Below are 17,713 nucleotides of genomic sequence, written 5' to 3'. Positions count from 1 at the left end.
ATAAAAAATTTTAATTAAAAATAAACTAAATAACATGGACAAAGCTAAAAAACAAAAAAAAAAGAAAATTTCTAAAGTCAATAAGAAAGAAAGAAACAACTCCTACAAAGGAATAGCAGTTGGATATTTACCAGCCTTCTTACTAGTAGCAACAGAAGTTGGGAGACAATAGAATGTTTTTGAAATGCTAAGAGAAAATATTTTCATTCCTAGAATTCTGTTCCCAACTGTAGAATTTCATAACATGCAAGATTATTGGCAAAATAAAGACACGTTCAGGTAAATAAAGACGAATAGAGCTTATCTGCCACAGGCCCTAATTGAAGAAACTACTAAAAGATATACTTCAGGAAAAAGGAGATTAAATCTGGAATGAAAGGGTGTTAGGAAAGCCACAGTAGTGAGAAGAAGTAAAGGTACAGGTGTATTAGTCGGCTTGGGTGGCTATAACAAAATTCCATGTGCAGGATGGTTTAATAGCAGAAGTGTATTTTCTCACAGTTTTGGAGGCTGGAAGACTGAGATCAGGGTGCCAGCATGGTCAGGGTCTGCTGAGGGCTCTCTTCCTAGCTTGCAGATAGCTCCTTTCCAGCTAGGTTCTCACATAGCAATTCCTTGATGGATAGAGAGAAGGGGAAGGAGAGAGATAATCCTTCCTCCTCTAGTAAGGGCACTAATGTCAGGGCTGGCAGGTGGTGTGGTAGTTGGGAGTGCTGGATTCCCACATGGCTGACCATAGTTCAAGTCCCATCCTGGATCTGGTGGTTTGCTTTCTTGCTTTCCCTTTCTCTCTCTCTGGTCAAATTAAATAATAATAATGATAAATGGGATTAAATAAATAAACCTAAAAAAAATTAGGGCACTAATCCCAACAGTACCTTATCTGAACCTAATTACTTCCCCAAAGCTCCCTCTCTAAATACCATCACATTGGGGTTAGGGTTTTAGCATAGGAATTAAGAAGGGGACACAGATACTTAGTCCATAGCATTAAGTAAATCTAAACAAACATTGACCCTAGGAACATATAATATAAAAACAGTAATGGTGGATGGCAATGGAAAATGAAACAAACCAACACATAAAAAAATAAATATTTGATAACAACAGTAGGAAAAAAGAATGGTGACATTTTCTAAGGTCATTATCTTATTTGGGAGAAGACTAGAAATTATATTTCACTGTAGACTTTGCCAAGTGAAGTATTCATATTAAAAATGAAGAGTAGTGGGGCCAACAGATGACGTAGCAGTTATGTCACTGGACTCTCATCTGTTTGACTGCAATTCAAGTCCTGGACCTGGTGGCTTGAAACTCACGCCATGTGCATGTGCGTGTGTGCCCAAGATCCCAGGAGGAGAATGGAGGCAAAGAGATTGTGGCATGGCCATCCCCCTGGGAGGTGATGTCTCACTTTCCCTCTCACTGTCTCTGTCTCTCTCTGGTGAGTGCATGTACCTTATGGGGGAAAAAAATGAAGAATAGTTTCCAAGGGAGTGCAAATAGAAAGAATACCATCCAAACGAGTCAAGTGAAAAGGGGAAGTAAAATAAATTCAGTTAATCCAATAGATCGGGGATTGGCAAACAGCAGCCCAGGAGACAGATCTGGCCTATTGCCTGTTTTTGAACAGCTCACAAGCTAAGAATGGCTTTACATTTTGAATGGTTAAGGAAAAAATCAAAAGAAGATTTCATGACTTGTCAAAACTGATGAAATTCAAATGTCAGGGTCTCTAAATGTGGTTTCATTGGAACACAGCAAGGCTCATGTGCTCATATCTTGTCTGAAAAAGCAGCGACAGAGCCTATATGGCATAAAGTCCCAACTATTCATTATCTGGTTCTTTACAGAAAGAGTTTGTGACCCTTGGAATAGTGAGAAAACAGAAAGACACAGCAGCAAGATGCTCAGTATTCTGCTGTGTGTGCTAGTGTTATTAGTTGTCGCTGTCACCATCGTCGTCCCTGTCATCAATAAGTATTTTTGAAGCTCATTTTCTGCAAAGCTTCGTGTTATGCGAAAATGTCCAGCAGCCAGTTGGAAATAGAGACTGAGAAGAGGAGCAAGATGGTGCTCTCCCTCCCTCAGTCCCTGTGCCTCTGCACTGCCTCGGAACGTACCACCTAGGGGTGACCATTATATGGGGGGGCTGTAGCTTCTGGGCCTGTGCCAGTGGCCTGGGCAGGGCTGGCTGAGGCTCACAGTCCTGCTGTAAGATTTTTATTTACTTTTTAAAAAATTTGCTATGAAACATATATGAGCACCAGAGAGAAAGAGAGACAGTGAGAAAGCATCCCCCATGGGGAGTGTCACACTGCAGTCCCTTCTATATTTCTCCTCTGACGATTTTGAGCACAGGTGTCTGGAGTGTTGTTCAAGTCACTGGGTCCAGGATTTGAACCGGAGCAACCATGTGGGATCCAGCTATTCTTATCACCCTGCCACCAACTGGCCCTGCCCGTTCCTCTTCCTCTTCAGTTGCAGGGTGCCATCATGGTTGCTTCCTGTGTCCAGATGCTAGTGGGCTTCTCAGGGCTCATCGGTTTTCTCATGCGTTTCATCGGCCCCTTGACCATTGCTCCAACCATCTCTCTGGTGGCCCTGCCTCTCTTCGATTCTGCAGGCAGTGATGCTGGGATCCACTGGGGCATCTCTGCCATGTAAGTACTCTCTGGGGAGGGGGCCATTGAAGTTCTCCTTGGCAGGAGAACCCCCAGTAAGAACAGGATCTTGGCTATCAGCCAACTCTTGTGGTTTATAAATACTTTCGTGAACATAGTTATACCTTAAAAAGCATCCAGGTTGCTGCTTATACTTCATTATTCTAATTATTCTAATCTCATTAGTATTCACGATGAATTAATTATAGGCAATGGATATAAGGCTATGTAGGGCACACAAAAAATTGATCCCATTGGCTTCCTGTCAACTAGGTTTTCGTTAGCAAATGTTAGTAACCCCTGCAGCCGGGAGCGGGCAGAGACATGTCTACCGCCCTCCACCATGTTATAGTCCAAGAGAGAGAGGTAAGACTTGCATCCAAGTACCTGTGACACCAGGAGACAGCCATGAGTCTTAGGGTGTCATTTGCAGAGGAGAGGACAGTGACAATCAGCTAAGTGGACCGAAAAGACTTGTGGGGCCAAATAAACTTGTAATTAAAAAATAAGAAAAGAAACGAAGACTTGTGGGGAGTCCTCAAATCTTGAAACAGTTTTGAAGAGACTTGGGGATGACACTGGCTCTCTATTCACTCTGCCCCGAGGTCTGAGGTGAGCCCCTCTTGGGGAAGCCACCGACCCCAGAGACACACGGTGGCTCAGCTCCCTGGCCCACCACTGGCTCAGGGCGAGGCCCAGCTCGCCAGGTTGGGTGTGGTCGTTTGTTTCTGTTTCAGGACCATCTTCCTCATCGTGCTGTTTTCTCAGTACCTGAAAAACGTCGCGGTGCCCGTGCCCGTTTATGGAGGAGAGAGGAAGTGCCAGACCTCCAAGTTCTACCTGTTTCAGGTCTTTCCTGTAAGAAACGCCTCCACCTGCTTCTATCCCCCCCTTTTTTTTCTTTTTTTGAGAGGTTTTTGCTATAGAGTGTGTGCACTCGCCAGAAAGACAGAGAGAGACAGAGACAGAAAGCGAGAAATCACCCCCCAGGGGGGATGGCCATGCCACAATCCCTTCTCCTCCATTCTCCTCTCGGGATCTTGGGCACACACGCACACGCACCCAGCGTGAGTTTAAGCCACCGGGCCCGGGACTCAAACCGCGGTCAGCTGCATGGGAGTCCAGCAACATAGCCATTACGCTAACTGCTGGTTCCCTCACCTGCTTCTATTCTTAACCCACTCACCTGGAGACAGCAGGGCAGCCCCTCTGCACCCAGATGGCCCCCAAAGGAAACACTCCCCCAACTGTCCTGGCCTCTGTTTTCCTTAACTTGGTCCGGCAAGGTACCTTTGGTGTGCAGGGCGCCCCCCAGCAGTAGGAACACCATCCTGGTCTGCCGCCATGCTTCTCTCCCAGGCGCAGAGACCCTGCCTTACTGGGTCAGTTCTGGCAGCAGTGTGAGAAGCCCCTGGGCCCTCCTAGTGGGAGGTCCTGCGGGGGACAGCCAGGTTCACCCCAAATTACACAAAAATCAAGGTTCTGAGGGAAGCTGGCCTCTCTGAGTTGCATAAATCAGGGTCTTTCGAGTGGTTCACTGGACAATCAAAGGCTGGGTGAGGATGAGCACACCTCCCTTTTCAGAGCCTTCTCTGTTGAATGTATACCACCTGGTCAAGTGCATGTCACTGTCAACCACACAGATGTTTTCAGGTTTAGTTGAATGGTTACCTGTATTTCTCATTGTACAAAGATACTGCCACATAATGAGCTCATTGACCCTTCAACCATCTCCCAGGCTAGTGATTTTCAAATGTGACGGGTGGGCTGGCTTTGAAGCCTGGTGGTGAAGGGAGCCAGATCCCACATGGCTGACCATGAGGTTCAACTCCTGGCCCTAGTGGTTTGAAAAGCATGCCAGACATGCATAATAGGATGGAGAAATGGAGAAGAGATTGCAGGGTGACCATGCCCCATTGGGTAGTGCTTTCTCCCTCTCTCTTTGTCTCTCTATCTCTCTTTCTGGTGAGTACACATGCCCTCTGGCAATTAAAACAAATTCAATGTGCTTAAGAATCACTTGGGGACTTGGGTTAAAGATACAGATTTCTGGGTCTCACCACCAGCCATTTAAAATGTGTACATCTGAGGACCCAGTTTATGAAATCCGAAATCCGGCCCCAGGCTCTGCAGAGCAGGGACAGTGATTCCATCGTGCAGAGAAAGAACTGCAGCTTGGAGTTTGCTCCAAGGTCAGCAAACAGCGCAGAGAGAGTGAGTTCGCAATCCTTCTGCCCCAGGCTGTGGACAATTTTTGCGCCATTTTGACACGTTTCCCCACAGTTTGTATTTTTTCATGTCTGTTTCTAGCCTGTTCCTTTAACATGCTCACTTATGCACTAACATACCAGATTCCTATTGTCCCTAGAAAGGTCAGAAACCCCACTCTTCCTCATCTCAAAGGGCAGTGCAGGGGTGGGGGGAGGCTCACAAGAGTGCTGAAGGCAGTCCCTCTGGCAGGTGCTACTGGCCCTCTGCATTTCGTGGCTCATCTGCTTCATACTCACCGTCACCAACGCCCTCCCCTCGGCCCCCACAGCCTATGGGTACCTGGCCCGCACGGACACCAAAGGCAGCGTCCTGAACCAGGCCCCCTGGTTTCGCTTCCCTTACCCAGGTAATGAGAGGGGTGCCCCTTCTCACCTGGGATGCCCAGGTCTTCCTTGGGGCCCAGGGTGCTGGATGGAGTGAATGGGGTGGAGGGAGGGTTTTCCTCCAAGGGGTTGCAGAGGAGAGGCGGGCCCCAGGGAGTCTTTATCAGACTCCAAAGAGACCCCCACTGTCCTAAGACTTCCTTGGGGCTGATGGGCCAACGGTTCCCACTCCCAGACCTATCAGAGTTGGGATGCAGAGCTGGCCTACATCCCTCTTCTGTCTCCACATTGCTCAGAACCCAGAAGCCTAGGGATGAAGAAGAGGAAGAGACAGAGATCCTGACCTCCTGGCCTAACTTGAAATCTCCCCCTGGATTCAGTATATCTCACATGAAGGATGTCTGGGGCTGAACTAGTGTGTTTCCAGCGAGAACAGGTCAAGGGCATCTCTTATTTTATTTTTGAGAGATTTTTGCTATAGGGCTTATGTACTCACTGGAGAGACAGAGACAGAGAGACAGAAAGTGCAAAAATCTTCCCCCCAGGCGACATGGCCATGCCTCAATTTCTTCTCCTCCATTCTCCTCTCAGGATCTTGGGCTTGCATGCACATGTGCCCGGCATGAGTTTTAAGTTGCAGAGTCTGGGACTTGAACCATGGTTGGTGGACTACATGGGAGTCCAGCGACATAACCATTACACCGTCTGCTGGTCCCTCAGGGCATCTCTTCTGCTACGTTGGCCTCCCTTTTCCACAATTCTTGGCTCAGAGTACATCAGAAACCAGGTTCCAGGGAGGGCAGGTCTGACCTCATGTGCTGTGGACTCGGGGCCTTCTTGACTAAGTTGCATCTTCCAGAAGCTTCAAAGCCTTCCTAGCAAGAGACCCCATTGCTGACTCTTTTTGTGCACCATGGCCTCAGAGAGGAACAGTGGGTCAGGAATCCAGCCTTGACCGCCTTCCAGAGACTCCTCTGGCAAGGAAATTATTTGGGGCTCAGCCTCCTCTTATTTTCCGATCTAACATGCTCTCTGCCCTGCCTTTTCAGGACAGTGGGGCCTCCCCACCATCAGCCTGGCTGGAGTCTTTGGGATCATCGCAGGGGTGATCTCCTCGATGGTGGAGTCCGTAGGCGATTATTATGCCTGTGCCCGGCTGGTGGGGGCCCCGCCCCCTCCGAAGCATGCCATCAACCGCGGCATTGGCATCGAGGGCCTCGGCTGCCTGCTGGCGGGGGCCTGGGGGACAGGGAACGGCACCACCTCCTACAGCGAGAATGTCGGGGCCCTGGGCATCACCAGGGTAAGGCTGCTGACGGTGGGTTTGGTCGCGGGCTGGAAGCCCGAATCTGTCACCTGGGTGTTAGTCTCCTATTGCCGCCGTGCACACGATCACAGATGTATGGCCTCGAACAACCTACACTTCCCATCCTACTGATCTGGAGGTCGGAAGTCAGACTGGGGTCTCAGGGAGCTAAAATCGGGGTGTGGGCAAGGCCATGCTCCCTTTGGGAGGCTCTAGAGGAGAATCTACTTTCACACTTTTTTGTCCTCTAGAGGCTGCTCCTGTCCCTTGGCTGTGGCCCCTCCTTCAGAGCAACGTAGCCTGTCTCTGAACTCTCTCTGGTCACTGCTCCCTCTGCCTGCAGCCGAGGAAGGTTCTCTGCTTAGGATTATAGACTGGATCTATTGGGTAACCCAAGGTACTTTACCAACTCAAAGTCCTTAGCTTTGTCACAACCGCAAGATGACATACTCATAAGGTCAAGGATTAGGATGTGAGTTTTGTTTTGTTTTGTTTTGTTTAATTGCCACTGAGTGCATGCACTCACCAGAGTGGAAGAGAGAGAGAGAAAGTGTCCTACCCCCTCCTGTGGGGGCGTGGCCAAGACACCATCCTTTCCCTCCATTTCTCCATCCTACAGGATTTGGGGAACACATGCACACATGTCCAGTGTTTTACAAGCCACTAAGGCTGGGATTTGAACCTTGATTGGTTAGATGGGTCCAGTTCCCAATGCACAGTGCTTAACCACTGTGCTACAGGTTGGCCTGGACATGGACATCTTTGAGGGAGCCATTCCTTGGTGGTGGCGATTCCACGTCAAATAGCATATCCTGGCCCTGGCAGACATCATCCGCCTTCAGGTCCCGGAATGAAGTCTTTGCTTCCAGAAGTTAGTGGGAGGTTCGCTCTGTGGGGCTCGAACCCAGACATTCAGTGTGCTCTGACCTGCTGGGGCACCTCACGCTTGGAGACATCTATGCAGCTCAGTGTGCCCGCCTTGACCTCTCCTCTTGCCATCTCGCCTTAGTGGGCTCACCTCATCACCAGTCCTGGGTAACTTCACGGGTCCTGCACTTCGCGGGTGGGTTTTCTTTCTCGGCATCCCCCCCACCCTTCCTGTCCTCTTGCTGCTTTCCCGGTGCCAGCTTTCTCCCCTCCCCCGGACGCTGCCCTAGTCCCTCACAGTCTCTGTTTCCAGGCTCTTGTCCAGCTAATCCACCCACCACAGACCCCCCCAGGATCCTTCTAGAGCTGCATTCTGATTAGAATAGTCTCTGCCTCACACTTTTTCATTTCTCCCTGATTTCCACAATAAAGCTCTGTGAGGGCAGCAAGAATTCTTCAGGGCAGCCCTTTCTAAGATGACTTAGGAAGAAGCAGTATCACGATGCTTTCTGCATGCTTCAGAGTGCCTTTGCAGGGCTCCTGGCATGAGTCCCGTGAGCTCTGGAAAAATACAGGACCCCCCCTCCCCGCCCCCGCAGTCCCCAGCCCCTCCTCCGCCTCGCACACACTTTGCCTTGCATTTTCCTCCGGCTCCCTCAGTGGTCCTGGGGTGCAGCCTGGTGGTCCTGCATCTTTGCAGCCCTGTCCACCATTGTACCCTCACCCAACAGAGGATGAAGCCTGGAAACAAACAGCTGAACCGGCACCTACCCTACAGCAAATCCTGTGCCCTTTGTGGACTCTTACACCTGCCCAGGGCTTCGGAGCCTTTGTGTGTGGGCAAGAGGAAAGTTTCCCACAGAAGGGCCACTGGCCCACACAGAAACACAGCAGACATCTGAGGGCTCTGTAAATAGTGAGCAGCAAATGTTTCCTTTCCTGCGAAAGGGAACATATTTCACACAGAACAGAAAATTATACTCAATAAACAGAACGTTTTTCTGTTGTGTCATTTCTAAACTAAGGACTTTTAGAGGAGAGGGAAGGAGCAAGAAGAAAAATGCAGACACAGCAGGCTAGGAAGAGACAGATTAATCCTCAAAAAGGCCTGGGTGCAAAGACTACTTGTTTTTATGGACTCACATCTCCCCCTTGTGGCCTTTCCAGGTATTGATTTATGCCACATCTTGGCAGTAATGAGCTCTACTTCTGGTTCTCCCATGGAAAGAAATAGGGCTGAAGGCCAGAGACCGCCCATCACTTCTCTAGGATGAGATGTTATGGCTCCCAGCCCAGGTATCAATCAAATGAGGCCCAGGGCTGCAGGATGATAGTATCGGGGAATGCCTGCCATCTTCATGAGACCACCAGCATGTCCAAAAGGCATTGGTCAGCCTGACAAACTGAGCTATTGTGCTGCAGTCACGCCTTTGTTCCTGTAGTTAATTGTCAGGGTTGTAAACAGAACATCTTTTTGTGTGGTAAGAATTTATAATGACAGCAGTTACATAAATAAGCTCTTAGACTGGAAAGAGAAAAATAAGCAAAGGCAGAATCTGCTACTTTATTGCTGCGTTAACGGACTTCAGTTGACATTAGAGTGTCTTTTAAAAGTGTTTTAATTGTAGTAAAAGACATATGCTATAAACTTTACCATCGTGGCCACTTTAAAGTGTGCAGTTCAGTAGCGTTAAATACATTCACATTGTTGTAGAATAGAGCTCCAGAATTTTCCATCCTGCAGAACTAAAACTATGTTAGAATATCCTTTAAGGGTTGGGAGTAGACCCAAATGGATAGAAAACAGCTGCAAGAACTGTCTAACTACATTCATTAACAGCAGACTTGGGACGGAATATGAAGACATGAACACTTGCGGTATTGTCCTAATTGTCAAGAATGATCCTCAAATGTCTGAAGGTCAGGGTCATTGTTTTAAAGGACATTTATTTATGAGAGGCAAAGAAAAGGAGGGGGGGATTTATTTATTTACTTATTTTGCCAGAGGGTACATGTGCTTGACTGAGAGAGACAGAGAGAGAGGGAAGGTGAGAAAGCACCCCCCCTAGGGAGATGGGCAAGCCACAATCCCTTCTCCTCCAGTTTCTTCTTGGGATTTTGGGCACACACACACGTGCCCAGTGTGTTTCTCTGGGAGTTGAACTACATGGTTGGCCATATGGCATCCACTACCACACCATTGGCTGGCCTCCTAGCTTTTAAAAGCATTTTTATTTATTTCATATTTTTCATGAAGAGAGATAGAGATTGTGAGAGAGAGAGAGACTCAACAGAGTCTCATCACAACAAAACCCTCTTTCCCCAGACCCACAGCTAGTTAGGGTTGTGGGCATGCACCTGGCATGTTTCAGCTCAACTTGGAATCCAAACCATGGTTGACCTTGTGGCTTCCAGCACTGCAATTCAGGGTATTATCAGTTGTACCAATAAAACTGTGCCCAAGCCCCTATTCTAAAGCACTGGGCTACTCTGCCTCCAGAGTGACTTTGCACCTCACTGTACAGGTGTCTCAGGAGAGGAGTATTTGAACCAGACCTTGAAGACAAGTGTGAGAGCAGCAGAGAAGAGGGAGAGGCGAGGGCACAGGCCGGGCCTCATGGTTGTGTACTTGTCCTTTACCAAACCCCACTGGGGCCCAGAGGAGCCATGATGGGGCTAGGTGGTGCTGCTCCTGGATGTCTGCCTCAGACAATGTGGGCAGAGGCTCTGGGGAGTCTGTCCTGGGTGGTGCTCCCCATTCTCTGTCTCCCTGGTGCTGCAGGTGGGGAGCAGGGTGGTGATTGTCGCTGCAGGCTGCGTGCTGCTCCTGATGGGCATGTTTGGGAAGATTGGGGCTGCATTTGCCACCATCCCAACCCCAGTGATTGGAGGCATGTTTCTCGTCATGTTTGGAGTCATCACCGCCGTGGGGATCTCTAATCTGCAGGTGAGTGAGTGAGACACCTTTGGAAGCAGCAGCATCGCACTCATCCCTTAGAGGAGATATTGGGATTGAGATGAACAGGGCAGGGCTGGGGCTGGGGTGGAGGAAGGGGGAGGAGGGAATCCTGGCCCCAGAGACAGTGGAGACTCCAAGTGGAAAGGAATGGCTAGAAGCCTCCAAACCTCTGAAATCATGTCAAAGTGCACCAGAGGTACTGACAGCCGTGCCTGCCTCGGGGGCCTTTCTCTGCAGTACGTGGACATGAACTCCTCCAGGAACCTCTTTGTCTTCGGCTTCTCCATCTACTGTGGGCTCGCCATTCCCAACTGGGTGAACAAGAACCCTGAGATGCTCCAGACAGGTACTTGTCCTCCATGACTGCTCCGGGGACAGAGCCAGTGGGTCCTTGGTCCCCGTGTACCTTGTTACTTTTGTCTTCCCTCTAGGGATCCTGCAGCTGGACCAGGTCATCCAGGTGCTGCTGACCACGGGCATGTTTGTTGGTGGATTTCTGGGTTTTCTCCTGGACAACACCATCCCAGGTAGGGCTCATCTTGCCCTGGGAACCTATGGAGTGGGTAGGTAGTTAGCCTTTGGGCTACCCGGAGAGCCTCCCCTCACCCCGATTACCATGTTAGCTGCTCACAGCATACCCTGAGTGGGTCCTGGTTCTGGGGGTGCTGAAGGCCCGTCTTAGTCTAGTAAGGCTGCCACAGTGAAACACCACAGACTGGGTGGCACTCCCAACCTTTCTGACATGAGGGACTACTTACATGGGAGACAATTTTTTCATGGTCTAGGGTGAAGGGAGGTGGTTTTAGGATGATCCCAGTGCAGTGCATTTACTGTGCACCTTGTTTCTGTTATTATTACATTGTAATATATAATGAAATAATTATATGACTCACCATAATGCAGTATTTGCAGCTGCTCCCCAGTGCTAGCGTCACCACCTCAGCTCCACCTCACACCATTAGGCATCAGATTCTCATAAGGAATTGCACAAGCTAGAGTCCTCACATGAGCAGTTCCCAGTAGGGGTCCTGCTCCGATGAGAATCTGATGCCACTGCTGATCTGACAGGAGGCAGAGCTCAGGCAGTACTGTGAGCACTAAGAATACAGATGACACTTAGCTTGCTCTATCGCTGCTCACTGCCTGCTCTGTGGCCCGGTTCTGGTACCAGTCTGTGGCTGGAGGGTTGGGACTCCTGGCTTAAACAACAGAAATTTATGTTCTCATGGTTCTGTACACTGGAAGTCCAAGTCAAGGTGTTGGTGGGGCAGGTTTCTCCGAGGGCCTCTGCCTTTGGTTTGCAGATGGCCACCTTCTCTGCATGTCCTCAGATAGCCTTTCCTCTGTGCATGCATATGCCCAGCATCTCTCTGTGTCCTAGTTCTGTTCTTTTCTTTTTTTAAGAATTATTTATTAAATTTCATTTATCATTATTATTATTTTTTAGAAATTTGCTACAGGCACATGTACTCACCAAAGAGAAAGAGAGGGACAGTGAGAAATCAGGCTGCCAGGTCCAGAGCTCAAATCCACATTGGTTATGTGGGAGTCCAGTGCCTTAACCGCCACACCATCTGACCCCCCCTGGTGTCCTTTTCCTGTGAAGACACCAGTCAGTCTGGATTAGGACTCGCCCTAATGGCCTCAGTGTAACATAATCATCTCTTTAAAGGCCCTATCTTTTATTTTATTATTTTTTAAAAGAATTATTTCATTTAACTTTATTTATTTTCATTTGACCAAGAGGGACAGAAGGTGAGAGAGAGAGAGAGAGAAAGTGAGAAAGCAAGCCACCAGGTCCGGGACTCAAACTGCAGTCAGCCATGTGGGAGTCCAGAGGCCTTCACCACCATACCACCTGCTGGCCCTGAAGACCCTAGGCTATATCTTTAAATATAGCCAAGATCTGAGATACTGGGGATTAGATACGGACGTATGAAGTTTGGGAGGACAGAACTCAGCCCATGACATGGTCCTAGAGTGAAAAACAGGCCAGAAGCAAAGGGGAAAAGACACAGCTCTGGCTTTCTCAGCGCCTCCAACCTAACTGGTGAGAAACCGCACATATATTCATTCATTTATGTCTTTAGTGAAACTCCATGGAGTGCATGCGATGCACTCCAGAGGATGCAGAGTGGAGCAAGAAGTCCCAGGCTAACTGGGGAGAGAGGCAGGAAAGCAGGCGACTACAACACAGGCTAACTTGTGCTGTGATGGACAGACTGAGCCTGTAAGTGCTGAGGAAGCTGAAGAGTGTAGAGGCTTCAATCACTGATGGCTTCCTGGAAGAGATGCCCAACCCCCTGTCTCCTCCTCCCTCGATCCTCCTGCAGCCCCTCTAAGGTTCGCTGTGATAGCACCTGCTTCATGGCGTTCTGTTTCCCACACTGCTTCTCCACCCTGTAAAATGCAGCTGCTTCCCAGGGACGTGAGCACGTGGACAGGCCTGTTCCAGGAGTCCAGGGTATCTCTGTGGCTCCTACGTGGTCGTTTCCTGGTGCCTGGCGTAATGTCGGCCACACAGCAGGAGCTCAGATAATGCCTGATGAGTTGGGCTGAGTTGAGAGGTGATTTTTTGTTTGTTTGTTTTTAAAGAGATTTTTCCTACAGGGTGCAAGTGCTCACTGGAGAGACACAGAGACAGAAAGCAAGAAATCACCTCCCAGGGAGGATGGCCGCACATGCACACATGCCTGGCATGAGTTTTAAATCACCAGGTCTGGGAATTGAACTACAGCTGGCCATGTGGGAGTCCAGGACCTTAGCCACTATGCCACCTGTTGGCCCCAGAGCTGTGATTCTTGAGAGGAAGAAGAGGAAGAGGAGGAGGAGAAGGGTATCAGGCATGAGGCATTGAGGGGAGAGTTCATAGTACCTCCAGGGGCTGCCAGAGGTTCCCCCAGGGCTGTCCCCGCTACCCCACACACTCTATCTGGGCCAGTCTTGATTTCTTGCTGTTCTCTACCAGGGAGTCAGGAAGAGCGAGGCCTTCTGGCATGGAATCAAATCCAGGAGTCCGAGGAGACGCGGAAGGCCTCAGAAGTCTACGGCCTGCCCTGGGGGATCGGCACCAAGTTCTGCACATCTTCCTGTGTCCGGAGACTCCCCTTCTGGCCCAGGCTGGAACACGGGGGAAAAGGGCAAATGAGTGTGAGCCAGCTTACCCTCTGCTCCCAGGTATCCTCAGGAGAGCAGCCACGGGGCAACCTAGAAACCAGGATGTGAGAACTGCCCCTTGACAGGGCACCACCTACCCACCATCCACCTCCCACCCAGCTGTGCTGACCGCCCTGTTTATGTGCTGGTGGTGCCCGCCCTGCCCGGTTCCTCCAGCACTTGGCAGCTGTGGCAGTCAGAGAAGTCTTAGACTAAGATTCCCAGGCAGGCCCGGCCGTGCAGTCATAGCAAATTAACTGCAGTGCTGGAAGCCACATGGCTGGCTGCAGTTGGGACCCGCAGTAGGCCTGAGGACACGCGTTCCAGCATGCCCAGGATCCTGATGAGCTGAAGGGCTGGCGAAAGAGAATCGCCGCATGAGGACACCCCAGCAAGGGTGCTTTTCTTTTTCTTTCTCTCATGCGCATGTACTCTCTGTCTCACAAATAAAATAAACATTAAAAAAATTTAAAAACAAAGATCTACATGTAGGCCCCAGCTGGTGACTTGATCATCATGTCCAGCTGCAAGTGTGTCCTCCCACTGTTCTCAGATGCCCAGCACGGACAAGCGAGGCCTGGTGTCCCCACAGAGGTCGCCTTTCCACCTTCCCATCAGCAGCAGTTCGAGGCATTGAGAGGAAGAGGCCTGGGGAGGGGCAGGGGATGGAGATGGGTGTTTGCTGAACGGTGACAGGAGCTGTTCTCTTCTCCAAGAACCAGGGACCCTGCTGGCTTCTCCACGCCCCTCCCCTCACCCCCTCGGGAGTGGTGAGAAGCACCACCACCACCACCCCCTCTCGCTCCTGTTCCTCCCAGTTCCTGGTGCTCCAGCCCCGCCCGACTTGGAGACCTGTGCCTGGTTTTAGTCACCCAAGGAGAACCGAGGCTGGACACACGGCCAGCAGTCCTGCATGGCCTCGTCACACACGTCCCCCTACCCGAAGTCCAGATGTGGGCAGGACCCCAGCCCGTTTGTCTACCAGAGAGGCTGGTGGCTGTGGGAAGCCGAGCTCCATTCTGCATGCTTTCCCTAGGGGACTCAGGCTTGTGCTTTCAATGTGTTTTTGTTGTTTTGTTTTAAAATTTTTGCCAGAGAGTGTGTGCACTTGCTGGAGAGAGACAGAGACAGGGAGAGCAAGAGAGAAGAAAATCATCCCCAATGGACCATGGTCATGCCACAATCCCCCGTCCTCAATTTCTCCCTCCCATCAGGATTTTGGACACACACACACACACACACACACACACACACGTGTTTCAAGCTGCAGAGCCGAGGATTATAAAGGTGGTTGTCAGATCTGGTTCCCTTAACCACTAGCTCACAGGCCAGCCTGGCCTGTAATTTTTGATGGGCACCGGGTCCTACCAACATGAAAAGAAAAGTCCATGTTGTCTGCCAATGCCTCCTTCCCCACTGAGAACTCTGTCCTTGCACAGCCAAACCTACTCCTCTGGGGGGAAGAAGAGGAGGTATTTTGTGTGGGGTGGGGAAGGGAAGACATTGATATTGCTCCAGAGGCTGGTTCTGGGAGGGGCTCCTCTGCCCTCCCCCCCACACACACTCACCCATCCATTCTCCACATTGGGTGGCACGGGAGTTGGCTCCTGGAATGCACTCTTCTAAGCTTGGGATTCTCAGTTTCTCATCCAAATGGGCAGGGAGGCTGTGTGCTAGGAGAGGGGCAAGTCAAGGGTGCATATTCTGTGTATTAAAAATGGGGCCAGTCTGTGGCCTCGTAGTTAAGGTGGCTGGATTCCACCTGGTCAACTACTTGGTTCAAGTCCTGGACTCGGAGACTTGAAAATTACACCAGGAGTGTGTGTGTGCATGCCCAAAAATCCCAAGAGGAGAATGGAGGAGAAGGGACTGCAATGTGGTCATGCCCCCCGGGAGGTCATTTCTCACTTTCATTCTCTTTCTTCTATGAGTGTGCATGCCCTCTAACAAAAAAAAAAAAAAAAAAAGCTGTGCATGCCCTCTAACAACAACAACAAAAAAGATAATGATAAATAAAATGTGGGGTGTGGCCCAGTCATGGAGGCGCAGACGGCCATATGCCAATCCACAGTGCTGGAATCCCCATACGACACGGTTCTAATCCCCTTGCACAGTCATCCTGAAAAATGCAGGGTGTGTAGGCGTGCTCCTGGAAGACCGGAGGAAGGGGATCACAGTGTGACTAGACCCTGTGCAGGGTGCTTCTCTCCCATCCCCAACCCCCCCACACACACTGCCATGAATATAGGGAAAAAGAGAAGGAAGTGGGATGGGGGAGGGAGGCGGAGGCCCACCAAGTGCCACATTTGTAACGTGGCCATGAAAGCTACACATCCTGCCCCGAGACCACAGCGGCAGTGTGTTTCTAAGGAGGCCTCGAGTCTTCTGGTGAGGATGTCTGTGCTTCTCCACTGTAGCCCTTCCCAGATGGGGCCTCTGTAGGATGTCCCCTGTCCCCTGGCCACTCCCAGCACTCCCTGTCTTCATAGCTCTGGCAGGTCCCTGAAGACACAGGCGTGCTGTGTGCTCATTCACCACCCATGGGGTACTCGCCTTGATTGCATCAAGGGATGTGGGACTGAGTTACTCAGACTGAAGTCAGGCTGGCTGACACCACCCTGCTCACCCCATCTGTGCTCAATAAATCTGGACCTGTTGAGGCTCTGGCCTCATAAATCCCAGGTCTCCACCAGAACCCAAACACTCTATGGTAACCCAGTGTTGTACGCTGTGGGTCGGGCTGGCCTTGCAGCCTCCCTCACCCATCACCGTTGTGGCCTCTTCCTGCATCTGCCTCGACCGCCATCATTTCCCTCCCAACCATGACCAAGACGTGACACCCTTGGCTGGTGCTGTGAACTCTGACAACTGGCGTCATTTTTCTATGCCCTAATTAACTAGTGGCAGACTGGAGCCTTTTACACTTTTTCTCCAGGATCTGTAGGGAGGGAAAAGCTGGTAGGCCGTGAAGAGTTGCATTTCAAATCCCAAAGTAGATAGCTGTTAAAATTCCCTCTTCTAGGGACCAGCAGTTAGCGTAATGGCTATGTCGCTGGACTCCCACGTAGTCTACCGCAGTTCACGTCCCGGACCCGGCAGCTTAAAACTCACGCCGGGCACGTGTGCGTGCGTGCCCAAGATCCCGAGGGGAGAATGGAGGAGAAGGGATTGTGGCGTGGCCATCCCCCCTGGGGGGTGATTTCTCTCTTTCTGTCTCTCTGTCGGTCTGGCGAGTGCACACGCCCTATAGCAAAAACCTCTTCAAAAAAACAAAAACAAAAACAAAAACAAAAAACAAAACAAAAAAACACCAAAATTCCCTTTTCCAGAGAGTCCAGTCTTTCTACTTATGCCTTCCACTGACTGGGTGCAATATGGAAGGTAATTTGCTTTACCCAGGGTGTACTGATCTAAATGTTAATCTTGTCTGTAAAATACCTTCACAGAAACTAGAATAACGTTTTGACCAAATATATGGGGGCCCATGGCCTAGTCAGGTTGACACTAAATTCACCCTCACCACCAGTTTGCATGCCAGGTGTACACAGCCTATGCCCAGGGGCCTCACCAGGATGTGCTCAGAACCCTGGGCTCTCACCTATTTGGGAGTCTGTATTACCAGACTAGTAGACATGTCTGGTTCCACACTGATGTCCTATAGCCCAGGGTGGAGGCAGCACTGTTCCTGGCTCCCAGAGCACGCAGGAGGAGAAGGTAGGCTCTAGAACCCTATAGAATCCTCTGGAACAATGCACTGAGTCCAGGAAGTGCTGAATGCACCCAGTATAACGTCACTGCCAGGGTTGATCCTGCCTGCCCTATTCTCGAAAGGCCCATGTCCTGGGCCTCAGCTACATCTGGTAGCCTCTAAATAGGAGCGCAGTGGGTGTACATGTGTGTCCTGCAATGCTAGCCCCTTATAATAAACAACACCAAAAGACCGACACAGGGCCACGCTTCTCTTATACTTTATAATAATCAAAAACTAAGACCATCAGAATGCTTCTGGGACAAGCTCCTCCAGAAGGCTGAGGCAGGGGCAACCTTAGCTGCTAGAATTCAAACTTGAAAACTGTCCACCTCCTTCAGTCCTCTCCCTCTCAGCCCTTCTGCTTTACACATCTTCATCGTCAAAGGTCTCCATGCACCTCAACATTATCATCTCATC

At 50.2% G+C, this 17,713-nt stretch overlaps 1 protein-coding gene across 1 annotated transcript in view; it reads left to right on the top strand.

Annotated features, from left to right (window-relative positions):
* Window positions 1–13,924, top strand: part of LOC102501193 (solute carrier family 23 member 1) — a 60,320-nt gene extending 46,396 nt beyond the window's left edge. The window contains exons 5-12 of the mRNA XM_006145007.1: window positions 2,482–2,663; window positions 3,401–3,521; window positions 5,124–5,280; window positions 6,307–6,560; window positions 10,213–10,377; window positions 10,627–10,735; window positions 10,821–10,916; window positions 13,358–13,924. Coding sequence (XP_006145069.1) covers window positions 2,482–2,663; window positions 3,401–3,521; window positions 5,124–5,280; window positions 6,307–6,560; window positions 10,213–10,377; window positions 10,627–10,735; window positions 10,821–10,916; window positions 13,358–13,614 — 1,341 coding nt within the window. The 3' untranslated portion in view covers window positions 13,615–13,924. The remainder of the gene's footprint in view (window positions 1–2,481; window positions 2,664–3,400; window positions 3,522–5,123; window positions 5,281–6,306; window positions 6,561–10,212; window positions 10,378–10,626; window positions 10,736–10,820; window positions 10,917–13,357) is intronic.
* The last annotated feature ends 3,789 nt before the right edge of the window (window positions 13,925–17,713 follow it).

This window comes from Tupaia chinensis, unplaced genomic scaffold (genome assembly GCF_000334495.1).
Source record: "Tupaia chinensis unplaced genomic scaffold, TupChi_1.0 Scaffold000140_1, whole genome shotgun sequence".
Taxonomy (NCBI): Eukaryota; Metazoa; Chordata; class Mammalia; order Scandentia; family Tupaiidae; genus Tupaia; species Tupaia belangeri.
The sequence above is the reverse complement of the archived record's forward strand: the minus strand, read 5'-3'. Positions and strand labels throughout refer to the sequence as shown.